Source organism: Portunus trituberculatus, chromosome 47 (genome assembly GCF_017591435.1).
Source record: "Portunus trituberculatus isolate SZX2019 chromosome 47, ASM1759143v1, whole genome shotgun sequence".
Classification (NCBI taxonomy): domain Eukaryota; kingdom Metazoa; phylum Arthropoda; class Malacostraca; order Decapoda; family Portunidae; genus Portunus; species Portunus trituberculatus.
The window spans coordinates 22,747,254-22,771,551 of NC_059301.1; the positions used below are offsets into that span (position 1 = coordinate 22,747,254).

At 40.2% G+C, this 24,298-nt stretch overlaps 1 protein-coding gene across 8 annotated transcripts in view; it reads right to left on the minus strand.

The window, feature by feature from the left end:
- Positions 1–24,298, minus strand: part of LOC123520795 (rho GTPase-activating protein 45-like) — a 207,321-nt gene that overhangs the window by 124,737 nt on the left and 58,286 nt on the right. Inside the window, exon 1 of one of the 8 annotated variants that reach the window (XM_045283402.1) lies at positions 7,094–7,244. The exons of the other annotated variants lie outside the window; for them this stretch is intronic. Within the exon in view, the coding sequence (XP_045139337.1) occupies positions 7,094–7,166 (73 nt within the window). The 5' untranslated portion in view covers positions 7,167–7,244. Of the gene's footprint in view, positions 1–7,093; positions 7,245–24,298 lie in introns of those variants that run through there. 8 annotated transcript variants of the gene reach the window in all.

Consider the following 24,298-nt stretch of genomic DNA (forward strand, 5'->3'; position numbering starts at 1 on the left):
AAACGTGAACATCTTGGTCTGTTTGAGGGACGGCGGGTGAATCCTTGTGTGGATGTGACGCAGAACTCCAAGGGAAAAATATTGACAGTAAAAAACCTCACAAAATAGTAGATAAATAAATAAGATAGTGTGTATATATGATAGTTAGTTGATTAAATAGAAGTGTGTGTGTGTGTGTGTGTGTGTGTGTGTGCGTGTGTGTGTGTGTGTGCGTGTGTGTGTGCGTGTGCGTGTGTGTGTGTGTGTGTGTGTGTGTGTGTGTGTGTGTGTGTGTGTGTGTGTGTGTGTCGCAAAAAAATGTCAGTAATAGAAAAAAATAGCGAGGTAATGAACTATAAATGTAATAAATAAGGTGAGTGTTGTGGACATAAAGCCCATTCGTGTTTTTACGTTTAGAGACACTGTTGTTGGTATTATCTTTCACCAGAGTATGAAATAGAGATAATGAATGCAAACAAGTATAAAAGGTGGCGCAGCTCATTCCTTTTTTTTTTTTTTATTCGTTGTTGTTTCCATCTGTTCTAGACCAAGTGACAGTTTTAGCTTTGGATGTAAGTGAAAATAAGTTATATCAGAATTCACAACAGGACACAGAATTACCTGAGACTCAAATAAAAGAAAATAAATATGGTAAAAAAGATTACTATCATTTTTTCATTCCAAGGAACACGGGGATTATTTTATTATAAATCAACATTTTCTTTAATTCAGGGAGAGGAAGAACGAAGCCACTTTTTTTTATGTAAATCAGGCAAAAACAAGAAACGCGTACATTTCTTTTCTACATAGTGAATCACCTACTTTTTCTCAAGAGTAACAAAAAAAAAATAAATAAATAAGCGCACGGATATTTCTATTTAGTTTTTCAAGTCACTCTGTAGAAGGTACCCATAACACTTGAAGGCGCACCATAACCGAGGAGAGGGAGTGAGGGTTCAAGACACTTATCCTTCTTTGGGGGGATTAACACTCTAACTCTAGGACCTGCAAGTTTGTGGGCCTTTATTTTTCGTTTCATGTTGCCTTTGGCCCGCTTTCTCCTCTCCAATAAAAAAATTAGTTGTTTCTACTGCCTATGCATACAAAGCAAAATCGCTGTAGTTTAAAGTTCGATCGCTCCTCTAAAAAAAAACACCAATATCGTTTTTTTTTCTCTCTAGCGCCTGTAAAAAGAGAAAGACTATACGAATCATCATTTATTGCCGTCCGTCTCCCAGAAAAGCATATTAACTTGTACATTTAAAGGAGAATCGTCACTTCACTCCGCAAAGATAGAAATCCCAATACATTTTTATCTCTAGCGCCTGTGACAGTGAAATAATATACAAATCATCACTTATTACATACCGTCCATCTCCCAGAAGAGCGTATTAAAAGAGTATATGAACGGTCATCTAAAGGAGAATCATTACCATTACCTTCGTCTCCAAAAGCAAGACAACCAAGCGCCGCCATGGTCAGCGCCGCCACACCTTCACTCGCAGGATTTCCAGCCATAAACTGCGATGAATGTATGAGACTCGTAGTATGTAAATTCTTGAATATTTTAACGCATTCAATTTTACTTCTCCCCAGGGTGGCATTTATATTGTTATCCGACTCTCTCTCTCTCTCTCTCTCTCTCTCTCTCTCTCTCTCTCTCTCTCTCTCTCTCTCTCTCTCTCTCTCTCTCTCTGTCTCTCCTCTATAACATTCTACTAAAATTTCCGATGACGTAGTGAATGACTATTATTTCAAGATATTACTACATATAACTCTCTCTCTCTCTCTCTCTCTCTCTCTCTCTCTCTCTCTCTCTCTCTCTCTCTCTCTCTAGTAATGATTTTACCCTTTAAAATTTCCGATGAACGAATACTATTTCTAGATTTCTACTAAACAGCTCTCTCTCTCTCTCTCTCTCTCTCTCTCTCTCTCTCTCTCTCTCTCTCTCTCTCTATGATAATGATTTTACACTTTAAGATTTCCGTTAAGTCGGCGAATGAATACTATTTCTAGATTTCTACTAAAACCTTTCCTCCGCCCTCTCTCTCTCTCTCTCTCTCTCTCTCTCTCTCTCTCTCTCTCTCTCTCTCTCTCTTTCAGCACGCGTAACAATATCATGGCTCAGGTTTGCATGGCTTTCAATTCTACAGCGTTCAATAAAGGCGGGACGCTCCCCCTGCAGGAGGCGCCGTGGCAAAGGGTACTCCTGAGCGCTAAGGGTCTCACTAGATTTTCTAACTTGGCTTCGGCTCCAGCACGGGTCACTGCCTACGATTGCCTGGTATCTCGATGCGTTTAGGGTAATGGAGATGTGTTTGTACGTGTGTGTGTGTGAGAGAGTGAGTTGGGTGAGTGTGGGGGGAAGGGAATGCGTGGGGGAAATATAGGGAGAGTGTGTGGGAAGAGGGTCTGGGTTAGTGTGTGTGTGTAAATCTCATGTCTTCTCGATTTTTTTTTTTCCACTGTAATACTATGCTTTCTCTCTCTCTCTCTCTCTCTCTCTCTCTCTCTCTCTCTCTCTCTCTCTCTCTCTCTCTCTCTTATTTTATTTCCAAACCACTCATTAATTTATCCATTACATAACATTTAATAACACATGTATAAAATTTAACTAGTATCTATCCACAAGTATTCTTTTCTTCTAACTTTCTAGACAAAAAAAAAAAAACATTTCTCTTTCGTTCCTTAAATATAGGTACTAAAATGAACAATGAAATAAAAAATTCACTATTTTTGCCAGAAGGTGTTGCAAAAAAAAGCTGAAAAACTGGACCACGAAGAGCGGGTGTGGCGGCATCCATAAGCCCGCTGGTTCCGACACATGCATTAGCCGTCATTCTGTTCTCAAATATTTTAGAAGCCACGGGACGAATATTGGCTGATACACGGACATGAGCCTAATGGAAACGTTTTTTTTTTTTTTTTTATACCATGTGGGCTTTTCACGGGGTTAACAAAATACATTTAGAACATCACCATTATTTGTTTTGTCTATCTATCATTTCTCTTATCCAATATATTCGGAATCTGGGTTCGTGTTGCTTCCATTAATTTCCACTGTTTAAGAAAATATATTTATAACATCACCATTATTTTTTTTCCCATTTATTATGTTTGTCTTATCCAGTAGATTCAGAATTTGAGGTCGAGTTACTTTCATTCATTTCCACTGTTTAAGATTTTCCCCTGGATCTTTGGTCTTCTGGTTTGCTGACTGTTTCCTCCCAAAAGCTGACAGTCTAGGCGTTCTTTGATCAGAGGACTTAACACTAAGACAAAATTCTATACAAAGATGAAAGCAAAGTTACTCAGATTCTGATCCTGACACTTCTCATCTCTATGGTATGAAAAATATATGTAACTTCTATAAATTCTATGACAGCGTTGTGAACAGATGCACGACCCGGAGAAATGGTTTACGATCGTTAAAGAAAAAAAATATATTATGATTTCCTCAATTTCGAAATATATAAGTAGAAACATTGAGAGGCATTTCACACCACTCGTATCATGGAGGAAACTATATTGATAGGCGCGTCATATAATGTGGAGTTGAATTAGGGAAAACTCACCGAAAAAAAATACTTTGTTTACGTGAATGACAGGACCCAAAGCAAAAAAATAAAATAGTATTTTCAAGTGCTTCATATACTTCTATAAAGACAATTTCCAAACACCACAGAAATAATTAGTCAGATTCTCAAAGGATATTTTTCCCCATTAAAATACACTCACACGAAGTATAAAAACACCCCAACAGAACCCAGAGACTTTCACCGAAGCCTGTGAACATTTGTCAAGGTGAGACGACGGAACGTTTAGGACACTGTACAGGGCCGCCGTGTATCCAGGCGCCGCCGGTGCTGTGTTCCCCCGCGCCTCGTGACACGGCACCAGGGCGGGACAGAAGAGCCAGCCGCTGCTCCACAAAGACTCAGCGCCACTAAAGGTGAAGTGTTATTATTCTTCGATATCTGAGTGAACAACGAACATTAGAAAATATATAAATTCTACATTTCAATTCCATCGCGACCGTCCTGCCGGCAGCTGATCGCACGAGGATTATGGAAATGGTAGCTCAGATTCGTTAGGAAAGATATTATAAAAGTATTATTAATGAAATCAGTTAAAACACGTCTGAAAAATATATTCACGTAAGTATTTATACCAAAGAGGATTTCAAGAGACCAGACGAAATTCTCACGCTGCTCGTAAGAAAAAAAAAAATAACGATGGAAACAGAATGAAGCGGGAGCAATTTCGCAAACGTTTTGGTAGTGCTGAATTAATCTGATCCATTGGAAATTCAGAAACCGAGCATTACGAGTGACGCCGCTGCTTGACTCACGCTGCCCCGCCACCTCCCACGCACCTGCTCCTCATGACGCGACGCCAGAATGACACCCACGCTATTTATTCATTGCGACTCACGGAAAAAAATAAATAAATAAATAAAAAAAAAAAAGGTAGGGCACTTTTTTCATTATACTTTTTGTTATACCATATATATACATTCATTTTTTCTTCTATTTTTCACATTGATTATTTGTTTTTTGTTTTATTTATTATTATCACTTTGACTTGATTTGATTTAGCTTAGTTATCTTCATATTGTAAAATTTCTTTCTTGATTTGGTGTTTTTTCATTATCATTTAATTTTCAGTATTCATTCTCCATGTCTATTTATCTAATTATATATTTACTTGTGTGTGTGTGTGTGTGTGTGTGTGTGTGTGTGTGTGTGTGTGTGTGTGTGTGTGTGTGTGTGTGTGTGTGTGCGCGCGCGCGCAAGTGCGTAGCAAAGTGAAGCAAAAGCCGAACACTTTCAATAACCTAATATTAAGACATCAAAGAGCGAGATCTAACTGAAGAAAATGCCTTTAAAACCACAATTGATGACAGTCACTTTAATTGTATTTTTCTTTTCCTTCACTTTAACTTCAAGGAGAAATAACAAATTATCTTTTTCTTCCTCCTTTCTGACGATCAAAATAAAAACGTGGTGAATAGATAAATAAAATAATGAATAAATAAACAAATAAGGGTAACTAACATACTAGACCTTAAGCAAAATAGTTCTACATAACATAACAATAAATAACATACCACAACATTAACCCCTTCAGTACCGGGAGACATTTCTATCACGAGTTTGGGTGTGATTAGACGATTTTATTTACATTAAGAAGAGCTCATGTAGATCAGAAGATTAATGGCCAGAATCTTCACTATTTTAATCCCCACATGAGTTTCTGAAGTTGTATAAAATCACCAAATAGTAAGCAGAATGGACATGAAAACGTGTCATAGCAGTGAATGGGTTAAAGAACATAACATATCGTACTGTAGCAAACACCCGAAGCGATATCTTAGGAGGATTCATAGAGACACTACACACGCAACACACTTTCACGGTTTTGAGAGCAATGGTTCCCAGAAGAGGATCGCAACGCAGAAGAAAGGTGGCGTGCTTTCCTAAGAGTCGCGGGTCGTGCATAAAGAGGACAGGCGCAGAGGGAAAATGAAAAGAATGTGAATCTTATAAAAGTTAATGAAACTCGGGAACTATTAAGAAAGTGAAATGAGGTGCAAAGGGAAGAGATATTCAGTTTTAGCTTGCATTTTTTGAAAGAGTAATGTAATGTTCCCTTTTGTCGTTCCCTTCATTTGATCTAATTAGCAAGTGATATATGTTGGTGATGATAGCAAGATCAACAACAACAACAACAACAACAACAACAATAATAATAATAATAATAATAATAATAATAGTAATGGGACAGAACCGCACGCACATTAATTCTTTAGTTAATTAAGCGGGGAAAATAATCATGTGTTCACGAGCAAATAAGTTTTGGTAAAAAGTTGGTTTGGGTTCAGGGTAAGGCTCATTTCTCTCTCTCTCTCTCTCTCTCTCTCTCTCTCTCTCTCTCTCTCTCTCTCTCTCTCTCTCTCTCTCTCTCTCTCTCTCTCTCTCTCTCTCTCTCTCTCTCTCATACTCTCATTCTCTCACTCCCTCACTCCCCCAACACACACATTCACACACACAACAAGGGACAACATAGTATACCTGTTTCAGGCTTAGCAACCTTTGAATTATTGACCTCCTGGCGACCTTGTGAATAATGTACAGTACTGCTACACCCATTGCCTCCCACGCCCTCTTGTCTGCTGTACACCTTTCTTTTACCTATTCCCTCCTACATACCCTTCTCTTCCTTTAGATACTTTCCTTTTCTATTTCTCTACCATATTTTTTTTTTCAATTCTGTTTTTTTTTTTTATTCTATGTGCATGCTCGTCTCTCGTACAGCTCTCTTTTCTATATTTTTCTTTTTCTTTTTTGTTCAAAGGAAAGAAGGATATAATAAAAGCTGCAGGAGAGTAAGGCAATATAAAAAACATACCTGTCTATTCACATTACTGACCTGAATTCATACCATTCTATAATCTCTCACTAATAACCTAATTACTGAGTCTATTTCAGTTATTTCAGTCCTCTGTCACTCTACTTGACAACCAATTTAGTCCTGTCTCTTTTATTATTCATTTATTTTTTGTTTGATCAAATATTATCAAGCACGAATCTGTTACCTCTGGTCCTATCCTGATTACTAAAGATCTTACCGACATCACCCTTGTTACACACATTTTATGCACTTCAATACTCCACTCAGACTTCTTAATATACACCTGTTTAATAAGTCTTCTCTCTCTCCATACCTTTCCCTTTTATTGTTACATCCCTACCACATCTGACCTTTCCGTCCTTACATACCAGCACACTTATATTCAATACTTCACTTAGACTTATTAATATACACCTCTTCCCTAACACGTCTCCTCTCCCCACACCTTTCTCTTTCCCTGTCACATCCTTACCACATCCCCTCTTTCCATCCTACACACTTAACACACTTGTCTTCAATACTTCATTCAGATTAACAGGTCTCTTCTCTGCACATCTTTCCTTTTCACTGTCACATACTTACCACATCTCTTTCCATCCTTACATATCGAACACACCTTTTCACTTTCCCTTCCACACACTAACCTATCCGTCTACCGCTTCCCTGTTCCCTATCCTGCCCTTTCCCCAACACAACTTACAGCGGTAGAAGCGTAGTAGGTGGCTGGCTCCCTCCCTTCGTCCCCCTATTCCACCCAACAGCACTCCCGCCATTCTTTTCTTTTTTTTTTTTTTTTTTATCAAAGTTCTGCTTCAATTTTTGTTTTTAGTTGTTCTCACGCTTTTTTTTCTTTCTCTCTTTCTCTCTCTCTCTCTCTCTCTCTCTCTCTCTCTCTCTCTCTCTCTCTCTCTCTCTCTCTCTCTCTCTCTCTCTCTCTCTTTTTAACAGCGAACTCCTTTATTAAATTATTTCCTCGAACTTGCAATGACTACGTATTTCTTTTTATATTTTCAGCTTTTATTTATTTTCTCTTCCTACTCTCTCTCTCTCTCTCTCTCTCTCTCTCTCTCTCTCTCTCTCTCTCTCTCTCTCTCTCTCTTTTCTCTTTCGTGTTCGTTCAATTAACTTCCACAGGCTTCTTTTCTTGAGGGCATTAACTTTCTCATTTATCAGTTCAATTACTTTATTCTTTTCACTATTTTATTTTCCGGTGCCTATTTTCCCCTGTGGACATTCTTATTCCCATTTTTTAAAGACTTCTTCGTGTCATTCCTTTGTTTTTTCTTTGTAATCTACAATTATTTCTTATTTTCTTATTGCTCGTTTATTCCTCTTTCAGTTAACACTCATATTTTAGCCGCGGGTATGGTCTCTCACAATTTCCCTCCATATTTTTTTTTTTTTTGTCCTACTGTTTTCCTCCTCACAAAATATTTCTCTATACGTTCCTCTCTTTTAATACTTTATGGCGAAAACCAGAGAGTTTCCTTTCCTCGGATGAGCTAATTTAGTTTCTTTGTCATTTTCTTTTCTTCTTTTCGATTCGACATTTACTTCTTCCTTTCTCACAGATTAAAAGTTCTTATTTCACTTTATACGTTTGGAGAGAAAAGAACGCGTGGTTTTCTTTTCTGATATATAATTCAACTTTCTCTGTCATCATATGTTACTCAGTTTTTCTATTCGTTTTCACAGAGGTTTTCATTCTTTATTGAAAAGAGGAATATTTTCTTTTAACTAATATGAACAGGTAGAGTGCAAAGAAACATTTCTGAATTATCATATTTTTCACTGATACATCTTTTTTTCCCATTTCACTCTTCGTCTTTTCAATAGCCTCTTATTGTCCTATTGCTAGCCTGCTCCTCTTTCAGTCAATTCGTATAGGCAAAGTATAGAGTTTTCTGATTTAGTATTTTTCTTTTAATATATTTTTTTTACAGTCGCTTCTTTTTCATATCCCGAATTTTTTTTTTTTTTTTTTATTGACAACACGTCCCTCTTTCAAAAGTTAAAGAGCAGAGTTTTCTGATAAATTATGTCCTCCACTGAAACATTTTTCCTTTTCCTTCCTTTGTTTTTTTTTTTTTTTACATTTTTCTTATTGGCAACACGTTCTTCATTAAGTTAACACGCACAGATAAAGTGTAGGGTTTTCTGATGAACTTTGACACCTCTTTCTCTTATTTTCTTATTGTTAATGCGTTCCTCTTTCAATCAACACGTATAGTTTAACCTACCGGGCGGGGAGTGAATGCTGGGGGGAGTGCAACGGGGTGAGCATGGTGAAGGCGGGACGCAGACGCAGATATACAAACAATCAGACCACAACAACTCGGCGCCCTTTGATATAAACACGAGAATCATTTGCGTGTAAACTTCTCTCCTGGATCTCGTACCAGTCACTCCTCATTTGCCGCTCCATAACCTATCTCGTTTTCTTTTTTGCGTCCTCATTTCCTTCACAGATTTTGAGCCGACACTTGTATTCTGTCTTCCCTGTCACACGTGATTCTCGCTTCCCATCTGTCTTGTTCTCCGCGAGGTCTACAGAATTTCTTCTTAGCAAGTCTCAATTTTTCTAAGCTTGTCACTTATAAACAGTAGTAACAGATGTAGTAGTAGTGATAGTAGTAGTACATTAGTAGTGTGCCTGCAGAACTAACGATACTTAAACGTAGTGAAGAAGAGATATACGTTTTCTTTACGACGTGTAGAAAATGCACGTCTCTTTCTCTCTCCCTCTCTCTTTGTCTGTCTCTCCTTTTCTAAGACGCGGGTGGAGGTGAGTAAGTCAGGTCACTCCAGGGGGCGACACAGGGTACTACTGGCACTTCCCTGTGTCAGGCGGGCACTGAGGGCCTGCCCAGCTAGCGATTTGGCACTGGCACTACATACACTCTCTCTCTCTCTCTCTCTCTCTCTCTCTCTCTCTCTCTCTCTCTCTCTCTCTGGGACAGATATGGAGTTGTGGTTGCTTGTTTTAATCTATCTTTCATTTTACGTTTAGTGCCATTCCATGTATAGTTTAGCTTGAGGATTAGGGAGGGCACAGTCTCTCTCTCTCTCTCTCTCTCTCTCTCTCTCTCTCTCTCTCTCTCTCTCTCTCTCTCTCTCTCTCTCTCTCTCTCTCTCTCTCTCTCTCTCTCTCTCTCTCTCTCTCTCTCTCTCTCTCTCTCTCTCTCTCTCTCTCTCTCTCTCTGTGTGTGTGTGTGTGTGTGTGTGTGTGTGTGTGTGTGTCTGTCTGTGTGTCTCTCTCTCTCTCTCTCTCTCTCTGTCTGTCTGTCTGTCTGTCTGTCTCTCTCTCTCTCTCTCTCTCTCTCTCTCTCTCTCTCTCTCTCTCTCTCTCTCTCTCTCTCTCTCTCTCTCTCTCTCTCTCTCTCTCTCTCTCTCTCTCTTACTCCCACCTCAACTTACTCCATTTACAATTTTACCTGCTTCTCACCTGTCGCATCCCACCTCCCAACTCTCACTCTCACTCTCACTCCCACTCTCACACACTTTCTCTCTCTCTCTGCACGTACTAAAATCCAGTGAAATTCGCCTCTGCACGCTTGAAAATTCTCACGTTCACTATAATTAGCAGGCATAGTATTTCTTCCCTGGAGCTTATGCAAGGAAGGAGTAGGAGAAGGAATGGAGGAAGCAGGGAGGAAGGTGAGGGCGCTGGGAAGGAGTTAAAAGGAGAGAGAAAGGTAGTGGGAAAGAACTTGCAGGCTTCTTTATGGAGAGTTAGTAAGGTAAGAAGGAAAAAGGATAGAGAAGAAAGAAAAAGGAGATGTTAGTTGAAGGTGAACAAAGACAAAGAAAATAGAAAGACTGGATGTGTGAAGGAGACGAGTAAAAGAGGAGACAATCGGAAAAGAAAAGAATAAAAAAAAAAGAACAAATAAGATACTATAGAACAGGGCATAGGGAAGGAAGGAATAGAAGAAAGAAGAGAAAGGAAGTGATAAAAGGCAAAAAGAGAGAGAGGGAGAAGAAGAGAAGGACAACAGGGAACAAGAGGACATAGAAAAAAAAAAAAAGGAAAATGGAAAGAATAGGATAAAATCAAAGGAACAAAAGGCGATAAAAAAAAAAAAGGAAGGGCGAATGAAGATGGGGTGTAGAAGATGGAGCCTATGTGAGATACAGGAGGAGGAAGAAAGAAAAAGAAAAGAAGAAAAGAAACAATAAAAGGAGAAAGAAGACAAGAGGAAGTAAAAGAGAGAGAGAGAGAGAGAGAGAGAGAGAGAGAGAGAGAGAGAGAGAGAGAGAGAGAGAGAGAGAGAGAGAGAGAGAGAGAGAGAGAGAGAGAGAGAGAGAGAGAGAGAGAGAGAGAGAGAGAGAGAGAGAGAGAGAGAGAGAGAGAGAGAATAAGAAATAGAAAAGCGCAATAAAAGAAGAGAAAAATGGAGGAATGAAATACAGGATAGAAAAAAAAAAGAAGAAGTAGAGGATATGATAGGAGAAAGCTGAAGTTTGGTTAGGTCAGCAGAGTTTAAGTTAGGTTAGGTTAGGTTAGGTTAGGTTAGGTTGAGTACCATGACGCGTTTCCATATTCATTCTGTTAACTATTTGGAAGTTTTCTACAGCTTCGGAAACTCATGTGGAGGATTAAAATAGGGAAGACTGTGGCCATTAATCTTCTGACCTTCATGGACCCTTCTTAATGTCAATGAAAAGATAAATCGTACACAAATCTCTTGGTAAAAATGTGTCCCAGTATTGAAGAGGCTAAATTAGTTAAAGGATTAGGAAGTTTTTGTGCGGGTGACGAAACACTTCTCGCCACAAGTAGCAAGACAGGTAGGAAGATCACTTAAGTATTCAAATCTCAAAAGAAAAGTGAGCGAGTTTGGAGTGTTGACTTAGGAACCTGCTCTTAAGTGTGTGTGTGTGTGTGTGTGTAATTCACTGTTTGATCTGCTGCAGTCTCTGACGAGACAGCCAGACGTTACCCTACGGAACGAGCTCAGAGCTCATTATTTCCGATCTTGGGATAGGTCTGAGACCAGGCACACACCACACACCGGGACAACAAGGTCACAACTCCTCGATTTACATCCCGTACCTACGCTCTGCTAGGTGAACAGGGGCTACACGTGAAAGGAGACACACCCAAATATCTCCACCCGGCCGGGGAATCGAACCCCGGTCATCTGGCTTGTGAAGCCAGCGCTCTAACCACTGAGCTACCGGGCCGTGTGTGTGTTTGTGTATGTGTGTGCTGCAAATATACACAGAACAGCTTATATGTATGTACACACACTGCAACCACCTCTTGCACTAACACGTCAAGAAACTGGCAGTGAAAACGTTCGCGTGTGTACCGCAGAAAGCATACATGAAAACACGCACATGGTGAGAAAATGACATACACGGAGGAAACTCACGTGGTTATACAGAAGACGATCACGTACACACAAGAAATTTTACGTGCACGGGAAGAGGAATGGCACACACATACATAAAGATACGTACGTAAAATGGCAATGAAACAGCCGTACATGATTAAACAGGAGGAATAAAATTAGTACGTAATATGTATACATGACAAATTACATACAAAGAAATGTTGGCACGTAGAGGGAAATAAATAATTCCACACGTTTCGTTAATGTTAGTTTCTTTTGTCAATTCCAACGGTTTATGTATAGTGTGATTGCTTATGTTATGAATGGCAGTAGTAGGAGTAGCAGGAGCAGGAGCAGGAGCAGGAGCAGGAGCAGGAGCAGGAGCAGGAGCAGGAGTAGCAGAAGTAGTAGCAGTAGTAGTACCAGTAGCAGTAGCAGAAGCAGAAACAGAAGTAGTAGCAGTAGTAGTAGCAGTAGTGGTAGCAGTACTAGTAGCAGTAGTAGTAGTAGTAATAACAGCCCTAGTAGTAGTAGTAGTAGTAGTAGTAGTAGTAGTAGTAGTAGTAGTAGTAGTAGTAGTAGGAGGAGGAGGAGGAGGAGGAGGAGGAGGAGGAGGAGGAGGAGGAGGAGGAGGAGGAATAGTAGTAGTAGTAGTAGTAGTAGTAGTAGTAGTAGTAGTAGTAGTAGTAGTAGTAGTAGTAGTAGTAGTAGTAGTAGTAGTATTGATAAACCTATTAATATTGTACATTACTTTAGCTGCAATATTCTTATAACTGCATCATCATCATCAGCAGCAGCAGCAGTAACCATAGCACCAGTAGTAGTAGTAGTAGTAGCAGTTACATGAGCAGCAGTAGCAGTAGACGAGGAAGCATCACCATTAGTACGCGTATAAACAGGAGAAGCGGAAGTGGAAGTGATTATAGGTAACCGTGAGTAGTCATGAAGGGCGGTGATGAATAGTGAAGGCGGTGATGGCGGCAGTGGTGGTGGCAGTGGTGTCATTAGCGCGGCAACCTTTAAACACACCTCACCTCACTCGCTGGTAATGACGGTAAGGGAGAAAAATGAATGGGAGAGTGGCCGTGGGGGTGTGGAGGTGTGGGTGCTGGGAGGTCTCTCAGGTAGATGTATACGCGAGCATAACTCAAGGCGCGTGCGGACCTAAGCAAACAACATAATGAGGTCTCCTGCCATACACCGCACTACAGTAAACACCCCTCATCGCCCCATATGCTAAAGCTGACGTGCGGGAGCCAGAGCAGTGACGACACACACACACACACACACACACACACACACACACTAGCCAGACGTAAACAGTTCGCCAAAACAAAAATATTTGCAACTGCCACGAATATGAGGAGAGGGTGGAAAAGGGAGGAGGAGGAGGAGGAGGAGGAGGAGGAGGAGGAGGAGGAGGAGGAGGAGGAGGAGGAGAGTGGTGGCCCTTGGCTGGCACTCTTAACTTCGTCTTCGCTTATTTCCACAAAAAAAGGAAAAAAAAAAAAAAAAAAGAAAGCGAGGTTGCATCAGAGGAAGCGTGAAATGTGGGCGTCGTCGTCACCTCAGTCCTTTCCTCTCCTGCTCATCCCCCCCCTCCTCCTCCTCCTCCTCCTCCTCCTCCTCCTCCTCCTCCTCCTCCTCCTCCTCCTCCTCCTCCACCCGCACCCCGCCGCGTGACTGGCGTGGAGCAGCTTCCGGGGCGCCCTTCAGGGGATACGTCGGAGCGTCCCCATCGAATATAAACAACTTCACGCCCCTCCTTCCTATTTCCTCTCCCCTCTCACCCTCACTCCCTATACTTCTTCCTCTCCCCTCTCCCATCTTACCTTCACTACTTCATCTCTCTTGCCTTATACCCTCACTCCCTTTCTTTTTCCCCTTTATCTTTCCTATGTCATTCCTCTCTCCTCTTACCCTCATTCCCTATATTTCCACATCACTACTTGCTTCTCTTTCCTTCCACTTTACTGCTGTCCTTATCCACATCCCGCCAGCGTCCCTCTACATCCATTTATCCACGTCTGATTCCCATAGTATATAATTCTTATCCGATTCTACGGAGTTTGTTTCTTCCTGTTACCTCTTGCTTCTCCAACAAACATCTTCATTTCCTTGCAATTCTATTTACAAACTTCTATCTTCTGTACTACAAATTTTTCGTTTTCTTTTCCTCTATCTTCTACTACTCTTCTTCTTATTATTCCTCCTCTTCCTCTTCCTCTTCCTCCAGCTCCAGTTGGTTTTCTGCCGTGTCTCATCTCTATATCTTTCTTCAAAAAACTACGTACTTCTTACAACTTTACTCACACACTCCTCTCTCCTGTATTTTAATTTTCCTGTTTCCTCTTCCACCTTTTCTTCCTCCTCCTCCTCCTCCTCCTTCTCCTTCCCCCTCATCTTCTTCCTCTTCCTCCTTCCGCTTTACTGCCCTGTCTCTCTACCTCTTCACCTACTGTAGTTAGAAGTAGTTCCTAAACAGTTTCACACGGCACAATGGGTTTATTTGGTGTTATTTAGAATTCTTTGTAATCTTTTTTTTTCTTTCTCCTACACCACAGTAATACAGTCATACCTTCCCATTATATATTTCAACTCCTTCTCTTCCTCTACATCTTTTTTCCCCTCGTCTGAACACCTTCTTCCTATCTATCTCCATCTACCTCCTCCTCCTCCTCCTCCTCCTCCTCCTCCTCCTCCTCCTCCTCTTCTTCTTCTTCTCCAGAAGCCCAGTAAGCCCGGCGCCGGTTCCACCCTAATTGAACTGAAAATTAATGAGGAAGAACTTTCACGTGCAGGTGGCGAAGCTCCGCCCTGGGTATATTTATCGGTCCCAAGTAAACATTCTGACGCCTCCCGAGTGTGTGTGTGTGTGTGTGTGTGTGTGTGTGTGTGTGTGTGTGTGTGTGTGTGTGTGTGTGTGTGTGTGTGTGTGTGTGTGTGTGTGTGTGTGTGTGTGTGTGTGTGTGTGTGTGTGTGTGTGTGTGTGTGTGTGTGTGTGTGTGTGTGTGTGTGTGTGTGAGAGAGAGAGAGAGAGAGAGAGAGAGAGAGAGAGAGAGAGAATGGATGAGGTGGTGGTGTTCGTCGAGTGACTATTTAAGTGTGCCAAAGAAAAGGAAGGAAGAGAATTAGGTAAGAATGTAGCTCTCTTCTCTCTCTCTCTCTCTCTCTCTCTCTCTCTCTCTCTCTCTCTCTCTCTCTTGACATTTGCTCGAGTTCAGAATCAGAGACTTCCACAGATAGTTTTTAATCTTAGCGAGAGAGAGAGAGAGAGAGAGAGAGAGAGAGAGAGAGAGAGAGAGAGAGAGAGAGAGAGAGAGAGAGAGAGAGAGAGAGAGAGGAGGCTAACGACGCGCAATAAACATCATTTTTTTGAGACATGAACACTTCCTCACACACACACACACACACACACACACACACACACACACACACACACACACACACACACACACGGACCCTCAGCATCTCATCACTCTCTCCTTCAGTCAGTCAGTCAGTCAGTCAGTCAGCCAAGAAATCAGTCAGTCTTCTCACTATGATTCTTCCACGCAAACAGCACATTTCTAACCCTCCGCATCCTCTTTTCCTTGTCTCACACTCAACTCTATGTAACTCAATTTTGGTCACCTTAATCTTATGTTGTATCTCTAAAAGGAAAATCTTTGTTAACATCTCCATCCTGATATTTTGTAACCCTATTTCAACTCTTTATTACCCTTCACATCCTAATTCATTTTTTTTTTCCTAATATTACATACTCAGTCACTCTTCTACGGGCCCAAGCCAACCTAACCTAACCTTAACCTAACCTTTAACTAACCTAAACTTACCCCAATCTAACCTAACTTAACCTTAAACTAACCTTTAACTAACTTAACCTTACCCTAACCTAACCTTTAACTAACCCAACTTAACCTAACCTAACTTTTAACTAACCTAACTTATCGTAACTTAACCTAATTTTTTATATCTATATCTTAACTCGTTGAGACTAACAGGAAAGTCATATTCTTCATATCCTGATTCTTTTTCTTCTTATGTTAAACACTCGGCTTCTCTTCTACCAACTTATCTAACCCAACCTTACCTAACCTTGCCTAACCTAATCTTTTATAAATTCTCTTAACTCACTGTGAATAATAGGAAAGTCTTAATCATCCTTCTATTTTTTCGCCTTATTCTATATACTCGACCCCTCTTTATGGACTGTATTCAGGAACATTTGCTCTCATACCACCACTATTTTCAAAGGCCACAGAGATGATTGGCAGCGTTCTCACGAGTGTTTCTCTTATTAAATGATGAAGGTATTTTATCAAACTGTCACTCAAGTCATAAAAACCCGTATAAGATCAACTAGAACATTTTGAAAGCATGGAGGTGCGACACAGAGGTTTTTAAGAATATGGGTCTTTTCTTCTATTGGTGATACAGAATCCTATTGGTGATACAGAATCTTGGTTTAATTATCACTAGCATCATGAAGAATAGTCCTGAAATTTCACTGAAACTTATTGGACATTAGTGTAAACGGAAGTAATATGATAAGTGACGCCATTATCAGTATATCTAAAAACCTTGGTGTCAGAAAACCACTTCAATACACACACGCCCTGCCTCGCCAGCTGACCAATCATCCTTAAGCTCAGACTCCCACAACTCCCAAGACCCGATCCCTATTAGAGAAGTTTGGATTGACGTCCCACAAATCCACGCCACCACAGCTGCGGTGCATTGTGGGTTGCGCGCCAGCTGGACTGAGCTCGTGTGTTGTCAGGAGACCAAGCACGGGAGTTATTAAGTGACAGGGAAGTGAGTTTCTTGCCTCTTATTGTGTCGTTTATGATTAAGTGATGGCGACTCGTGTGGGAACTACAACACCACATATTTTGGTGTCACTGGGTGAGGAAATAAGACGGAAGAAAGCTCAGGTTTATTCTTTTATCATGTAAAAGTAAAAGGTATTCGCATTTTTTTTTTTTTTTTCCTCACATTGTGGTGTTCATGTTCCTGTGAAGGTGAACTGTCTGGGAGCAACGCGGCCACTTATTTGTTGGGTTAGTGTGTGTGGAAATACGACGGGCAAATACTGAGCCTTATCCTTTTGACGTCTGCTTGAAACACCAAGGCAAAGTGCATGGAAAGAGTTAAAGCCGAAAGAATGTCTAGAACTTTAAAGGATTTATGGATTTCAGCCTTTAAACTCAGGAGGTGCGTGTGAAAACTGAAAAAAAAACACTTCGTAACGGGTAAGAATAATGTCTTAGTCATAAACCTCAAATACAAAGCGTTCTCTGATCTTTGTAGCTGAACCTCCAACCTCAATTTATAACACACCTGCTCATGATTCAGAACGCCGCTGAAAAATTATCCATGAAGAATGTCTAAGAAGTTAATCTCACTTGCCAAGCTGTCCGGCCTTTCTTAAGAACTAGAACCACCACTACATTACTGTATTCGATGTCTATAAATGAAGAACAGTGGTGGTGGTGGTGGTGGGAAGATGAACAATGGTAGCAAAAAGAGGTGCGCCACTGGTACTTCAAAATCTTTAAGGAACACACACTCATTAAATGTATGGGATGCGCCGCCATACACTCCCCTCATCGCCACGACCACACACGCCCCAAGCAGCGCCGCCCATTAGCCTCAATTACCGTGCCAAGTCCAAGGCATTCACGCTAATCATAAGAGCAATCAGGAAGCTGCTCAGTATTCACGTCTTATCGCCATAAGGTAAGACAGAAAGCACTGAATACTGCCATATCAAATCCTTGCACTTCCATAAAAATGTCAAACCATGACAGCATAATACGTGAGGCTGCATGGAAAGACGAGACAAGATTTTCCATACTCCGTGCATTTCAGCGCCTTTTCTCGATTACTTTTTAGCAGGGTATGATGAAAGTTACTGTTGTTTGCAATGGTGTTTTCATGATTCGTGTGATAGTTTCATGAGGATTTTTTTTTTTTTTTTTTTTTTTATCATGTAGGAAGGACACTGCCAAGGGTAACAAAACAGCAGTTAAAAAGAAAAAAAACAAAAGGATAAAAAGTCCAATGAGGTGTCAGTCATAAGAGAGTTGTCAAGAAAATCATCGATAATTCAAGAATTTCACATCATAATTTGTAAAAAAAAAAAAAAAAAAAAACCATCCGTGACAGACAAACTAATCACGTGTCCTTTGAAAATAACTCCAATGGAAGTTCAAAGCGTATAAAAATGTATAGCAATGATAATGATGATGATGATGATGATGATGATGATGATGATGATGATGATGATTAGAATGATGAAGATAACAGTGAAGACGGTAATGGTGATGATGACTAATAATAAACTTAGTCTTTAAAACACATGAAAGACTAACAGCAAAAAAAGAAGAAAAAAAACCTAACAATCAAACAAAAGACGATAAAACAAGCATAAGAGGAAAACTAATGACGAAAAAAAATAAAATAAAAATAATAGATCAATAAATAAAACAACCACCTCAAACGATCAAGGTGGAAGAGTTCATAGCGAGACACCATAATGAACCACGCCACGCTACCAAAATGTGCGGGAATGTGTGAGGTCTCAGCGCCTCCATGAGTCTCCACGATGAGGCTGCGCTGCTTCATCCTGCGAGCCTAATAATGCATGACTCTGTGGCCTCACTTCCGAATACAGTGGCTTACATATTATCATGGTAAGATATTTCAAGACAACGTGTTCAGCTAGTAGTAGTAGTAGTAGTAGTAGTAGTAGTAGTAGTAGTAGTAGTAGTAGTAGTAGTAGTAGTAGTAGTAGTAGTAGTAGTAGTAGTAAGTACCATATCAGTACCATTAGCACAGCAGCAACAGCAGTGCAAACAAAAATAATTCAATCCAACCACCACCACCACCACCACTACCACCATCAGTAACATCATCACAATTGCCTTCATCACCACCACCACCACCACCACCACTAGACATACCCGCACCCACCACCAACACCCCCAACCCCCACCCACACACAGGAAATGCTCAAGACCTCACAACAGACAATTATCACGAGTGCCAAACGCGTTAGAGAGAGAGAGAGAGAGAGAGAGAGAGAGAGAGAGAGAGAGAGAGAGAGAGAGAGAGAGAGACAGAGAGAGAGAGAGATCCAAGCACATCTGAAACATTGAGGGGGTGTCTGGGGCTGTTCCCTCCTTTCACTCCCTCTTTCTCCCTGCTCTCCTCTGCTCCTCTCTTCTCTCCCTCCCACTCGTTCTTCCTCCCTTCCCCACACCCTCCTCCTCCCTTCCCCACTCTGCCCCTCCCTGCCTCGGCAACAGACACAGAAGGAGGTGGTCTTTGTCTTACTCCGTTGCTTCTAAGATATGTCAGAAAAAAGTGTTTAAATTAGAAGATTCCTGGTTTTTTTTTTTTTTTTCTTTTCGTTTATTTGTTTATTTTCTGACTTAAAGTATATTTTGGGGAGAGAAATTTGTTGGGATGTTTTTTTTTTTTTTAAATGAAAATATGTTAAAGGATAAAATTTAGTGTAGGAATGATAACTCTGACTCTCTCTCTCTCTCTCTCTCTCTCTCTCTCTCTCTCTCTCTCTCTCTCTCTCAAAGCTACAAAATCTAATCAAAAGGGACACGGACTGAACTGATTATTGGCTTTCTTTTTTTTTTCTCTCTCTCACTTTTTTTTTTCTTCAAACTAAACAAAAAGAAAAAAATAAAGAAAAAAAAATTCCAATGATGGTTCCTTTCTTTCGTTTTGTTCTCTTTCTTTCTTCAAAAATGCAAGTCATAATAATAATAATAATAATAATAATAATAATAATAATAATAATAATAATAATAATGGAAGGTGGCAGAAATTGGCCCACATATTTCTCTTAATTGTTTTCATTCTTTCTCTTTCTTTTCTTCTTTTCTTTTCTTTCTTTCTTTCTTTCTTTCTCCTGTCCAACTCTGAAAATATATAATGAAAGTGGACAAGAGTTGGACTTTTTCCCTTGCTCTCTCTCTCTCTCTCTCTCTCTCTCTCTCTCTCTCTCTCTCTCTCTCTCTCTCTCTCTCTCTCTCTCTCTCAAGATAAATATAATGAAAAGAGACATTAGTTAGACTGTTTTTTCTTTAATTATCTTTTTATATCTCTTTATTCGAGCATTCACTCTCTCTCTCTCTCTCTCTCTCTCTCTCTCTCTCTCTCTCTCTCTCTCTCTCTCTCTCTCTCTTGTGGACATGATCACCACAACATTTATAAACGAAGCTAACAAGTCGAGTTTATAGGAGTTACCCCTTTCAATTCTACGTTTTCTTACTTTCCTCATAACAATAATAATAAGAATGATAATAATAATAACAATAATAAATACTAAACGTTGAAATTATTAGCGTTTGTATTTATCTCTATTATTTATCAACTATTTTGCATCGGTTAATTTAATATACTGGTAGTTTCTAAGTGCTAAGTTAACAATGCTCTATATGACACAAGATATATATATATATATATATATATATATATATATATATATATATATATATAAAAAAACCGGTATATTTATTATCATACAGGGACCCTCTCCAACTTATTTATTTATTCGGTATTATTTATTCTTTAACGTGTCTCGAACCGTTCCAAAAGGGAGATACAAACACACCTCGACGCCCTAACTGGCCAACCAACTCCTGGGACTTTCCATCTATAAATATCTTTCCTTTTCTTATTTTTTTTTTTTTTTTCGCTTATTTCTTGGGGGTGGAGTGGGAGGAGTGACATATTGAGCGTTTATTTTTGTTTTCTTTCCTGTTTCTTTTATGGCCTTGACGAGACTCCTTGACACACACACACACACACACACACACACACACACACACACACACACACACAATAAAAAAAAAAACAGTCAGGAGTGAATGATGCACAAATAAACTAGAGATGAAGGAAACCAGTGCATCAATTATTAAAAAAAAAGTATGCATTGTACTAGTCATGAGGAAAAAAAGTAACAAAATAAATAAAACAATTGAATAAATAATCGGAACATGTTGAAGAGTAGAAGAGTAGAAGAGTAAAATGCACAAGAAGCAAAGAGCCGTACGATATATGAAGCGGAAGAAGGAAAGAAAAGGAAAGAACAAGACTAGATGAATCTTAAGAAAGCAATTGAATAGAAGTAGAAGTCAGTCTGTTCACTTACACTTATATAAAGAGAAATACTATGATTTTAGTCAAGAGAAACATAAGAACAAGATTGTAAATATGGAGAAAACAAGAGCTACCATGAACGGAGGTAAAATACTTCTATTATAACAGACACTCCTTCAAAAGTCTGGTTTTCTTCCACTCCCAGACGTGTTTTTCAGAGGGTAACTACACGAGAACGGAACCTGCCACCATTTACCCCACAACATAGTATCAAAATTCTCATCTTTTTCACTACAACTAGATTTCATTATTTACACTTCTTATTTTAACCCTCCTATCTATCCCCCTTAGTTACAAATCCGTTCCTAAAGAAGGGAGAATAAAACCACGCCCCAAATTAGAAGGAAGGTCTCCAATAGAGCGAAGGTTAAGAGAACGTTCTAAACTTTCGTCATGCAGATTACGTCAAATGATGTTTCTGTACGGCCACTATTATAATTTGCTTTTATTTCCGAGAGAGAGAGAGAGAGAGAGAGAGAGAGAGAGAGAGAGAGAGAGAGAGAGAGAGAGAGAGAGAGAGAGAGAGAGAGAGAGAGAGAGAGAGAGAGAGAGAGAGAGAGAGAAAACTTCAATCCTAAACACTGCAATGTCCATATGACTAACAGCAGACGGAAGCCTCAGACATTGTAAACTATCAAGAAGAAAAAAACTAATTTACAAGCACACCTCGATGCAGCACACCTCGATGACTGTAGAACAACCACTCTAAACACATGATACTAACAAAGAACCTCCAAGGCATCTAACTAAACAAATATTACAGTATCTGAATGACACCCTCTCTTCAAGAAAAGGTTTATGCGTAAGAAAACCGTATTAACTGTATTTATTAACTAATGAACGTGTCCAGCACCACGGCCTAGTTAGAACACTCGAGCATCCCTGGTGGAGATCCCTCAACAAAGAGAAAAATAGGAAAAGTGTTGCTTGGAGAAGTATTGCCTCTGGGCACTTCGACTTGTTGACGCTCGGCTATCTGATGACTGCCTGCACAAACCCCTCACCAAGGCCAAGAGAGAGTCCTGCTCTTGCTCTTTGCTCTGGCCGCAATTAACTTTTCGCCTGACAAGCACAACCTTGAATGTATTTTGTGCAGCTGAACATAGACACAATTAACGGGTCGCAGTGAGGCACCATGACTCAGATGTGTGTGTGTGTGTGTGTGTGTGTGTGTGTGTGTGTGTGTGTGTGTGTGTGTGTGTGTGTGTGTGTGTGTGTGTGTGTGTGTGTGTGTGTGTGTGTGTGTGTGTGTGTGTGTGTGTGTGTGTGTGTGTGTGTGTGTGTGTCATGGCATCCAAGCATTGTCAGGCAGATTATTTTCAGGATAATCTGATGTTTTTTAACAATTGTTCAACTTGATGAAATACCTTTATTGCTCAATGATAAGTAAGAAAACAAGCCATGGAGTCGAAAGGAACAGAAATACTGAATACTGAAAACCGATTGAGCTGTGGCGGTGCATCAACAAAGTCAAATGGAACAGCCTGTAGTTATGACGAAGCATTACCCCGTCCACTACCAACTGACATTAGCCAGGAACAAACTAGCAACTTTCCAGCAGCGAGGTGAGTACTGTACTGCTGATCCACACAGCCCCTTATATGAAAGGGAAATAACAGGATTCCTCACCTCTCACTTCCCTTAATGCCCTCAGGGATGCAGAGCAAACTTCCCACGTAGTACATACTCTCCTGCCTCCCGCCACTCCCTCCCGCCCCGCCCTGGTGATGACAGTATAGCAAACAGCCTCAGCACGTTAACGAGTGACCCTCACACGCCATACCTGTGGATACCGACACTTGTTGAGGATTTATGGGCCACATTATCCCCATTTTTTCTCTTCTGGTAATGTATCCCCTGCAGTAACTAGCTGGCGGGAAATGTTTCACGCTCAGCTGAGTGTTTATAGGCCGTGAACTGACGCTCGTGTTTCCCTCAAACCTACTTTCTTTCCCTTTTCATGTAACTTTTACCGACCAAATAGAGTTAAACGTTATGGAAGAAAAGCTAACTTCACGTCTCCCATTTCCCCCTCACTCCCATAGAAAACTAATAAATAAGTAAATAAATAAATAAAAGAAATAAATAAAATAAAGATAGTAACAGTACGTGCAGACCAATTATATTTCTGAAATATTTTGACCAATAAAGTTCGAAGACGCTCCTACTAAAGAATTGTAAGTGGTAATGAATATGAAAAGAAAAAGGCAAGACCGAAGCCAAACAATTGGCAATCACCCCAATGATCTGCTCTGAACACGCTATCTTCACGCACTGACACCTTCACGGCTCCGCTACACATGACTTGCTACTCCTTTTCACGCTGCCGTCCATCTGATGTAAGAGGTTTGATTTAACACGTCACGTTCGCACCACCACCGCCACCACCGCCATCACCACCGCCAGTAAGTGAGCGCGAGGGAATCAATCACCTAACCTGCCTGAGCGCATCAATCGGCAACCCGTAGGTCTTGTCAGTAAAGATCCCCAGCATCCTGAAGGCCACGCTCCCTCCCCTGCTCTAGCTGTCACCACGTAACCCTCCGAGTCCCGTGGTTGTCTTGTACTCTTATCGAAGCTGATATTACATGTTTTGTTTTGTTTTGTTTTTTACTAAGTTTGACTGGTAAGGCTTTCTTCTTCCTCTCATCCCTACTCTGTCCAATTCACTAATGCAAGAGTTAACCAGTACTCTCAATCATTCATACCTTTCCCTGGTAAACTCTGGAACTCTCTACCTGCTTCTGTATTTTTCAGCCTTCTATGACTTGACTTCATTTAAGAGGGAGGTTTCAAGACATTTATTCCTTATTTGTGGCTAACTCTCCCGGACCTGCAAGGAACTGGCAACTAAGTGGACTTTTCTTTTTCGTTTTATATATTATTGTTCTTGGCCAGTTTTCCTTTTTTACATAAAAAATTTTCTTGAAATTAATGAGCTGTGTTGTGTATAGTAAAATTCTCTATCTTAAAAGTGGCTAGTTTTGTACGATTTTAATTTGGAATAGACTAATTTGATGTGTTTCAAGAAGCCAACTGGATTTTAAGGGTCAATATTGAGTACACGTTTTTTTTTTTTTTTCTTACTTCTTGGTACTTGTCTTTTCTCTGCCTCTAGTGTGGTATCAGCTTTTTTTTCTGATCTGATTCTGTTTCTCTGCTTTGATACGTGATACCATTTTATATTAAGTTACACGTTTTTGTTTTTTCTTCGTTTACTCCTTAACACTTTTCTCTTCTCTGCCTCTATAATGCATGATCAGTATCTTTCCTGCCCTAATTCTGCCTCGATACGTGATTTTTCGCCTTGTAACCACTTAACATTAACTACACGCGTTCTTTTCCTCTCCCTTCTTATCATTCTCCTCTGCCTCTAATCT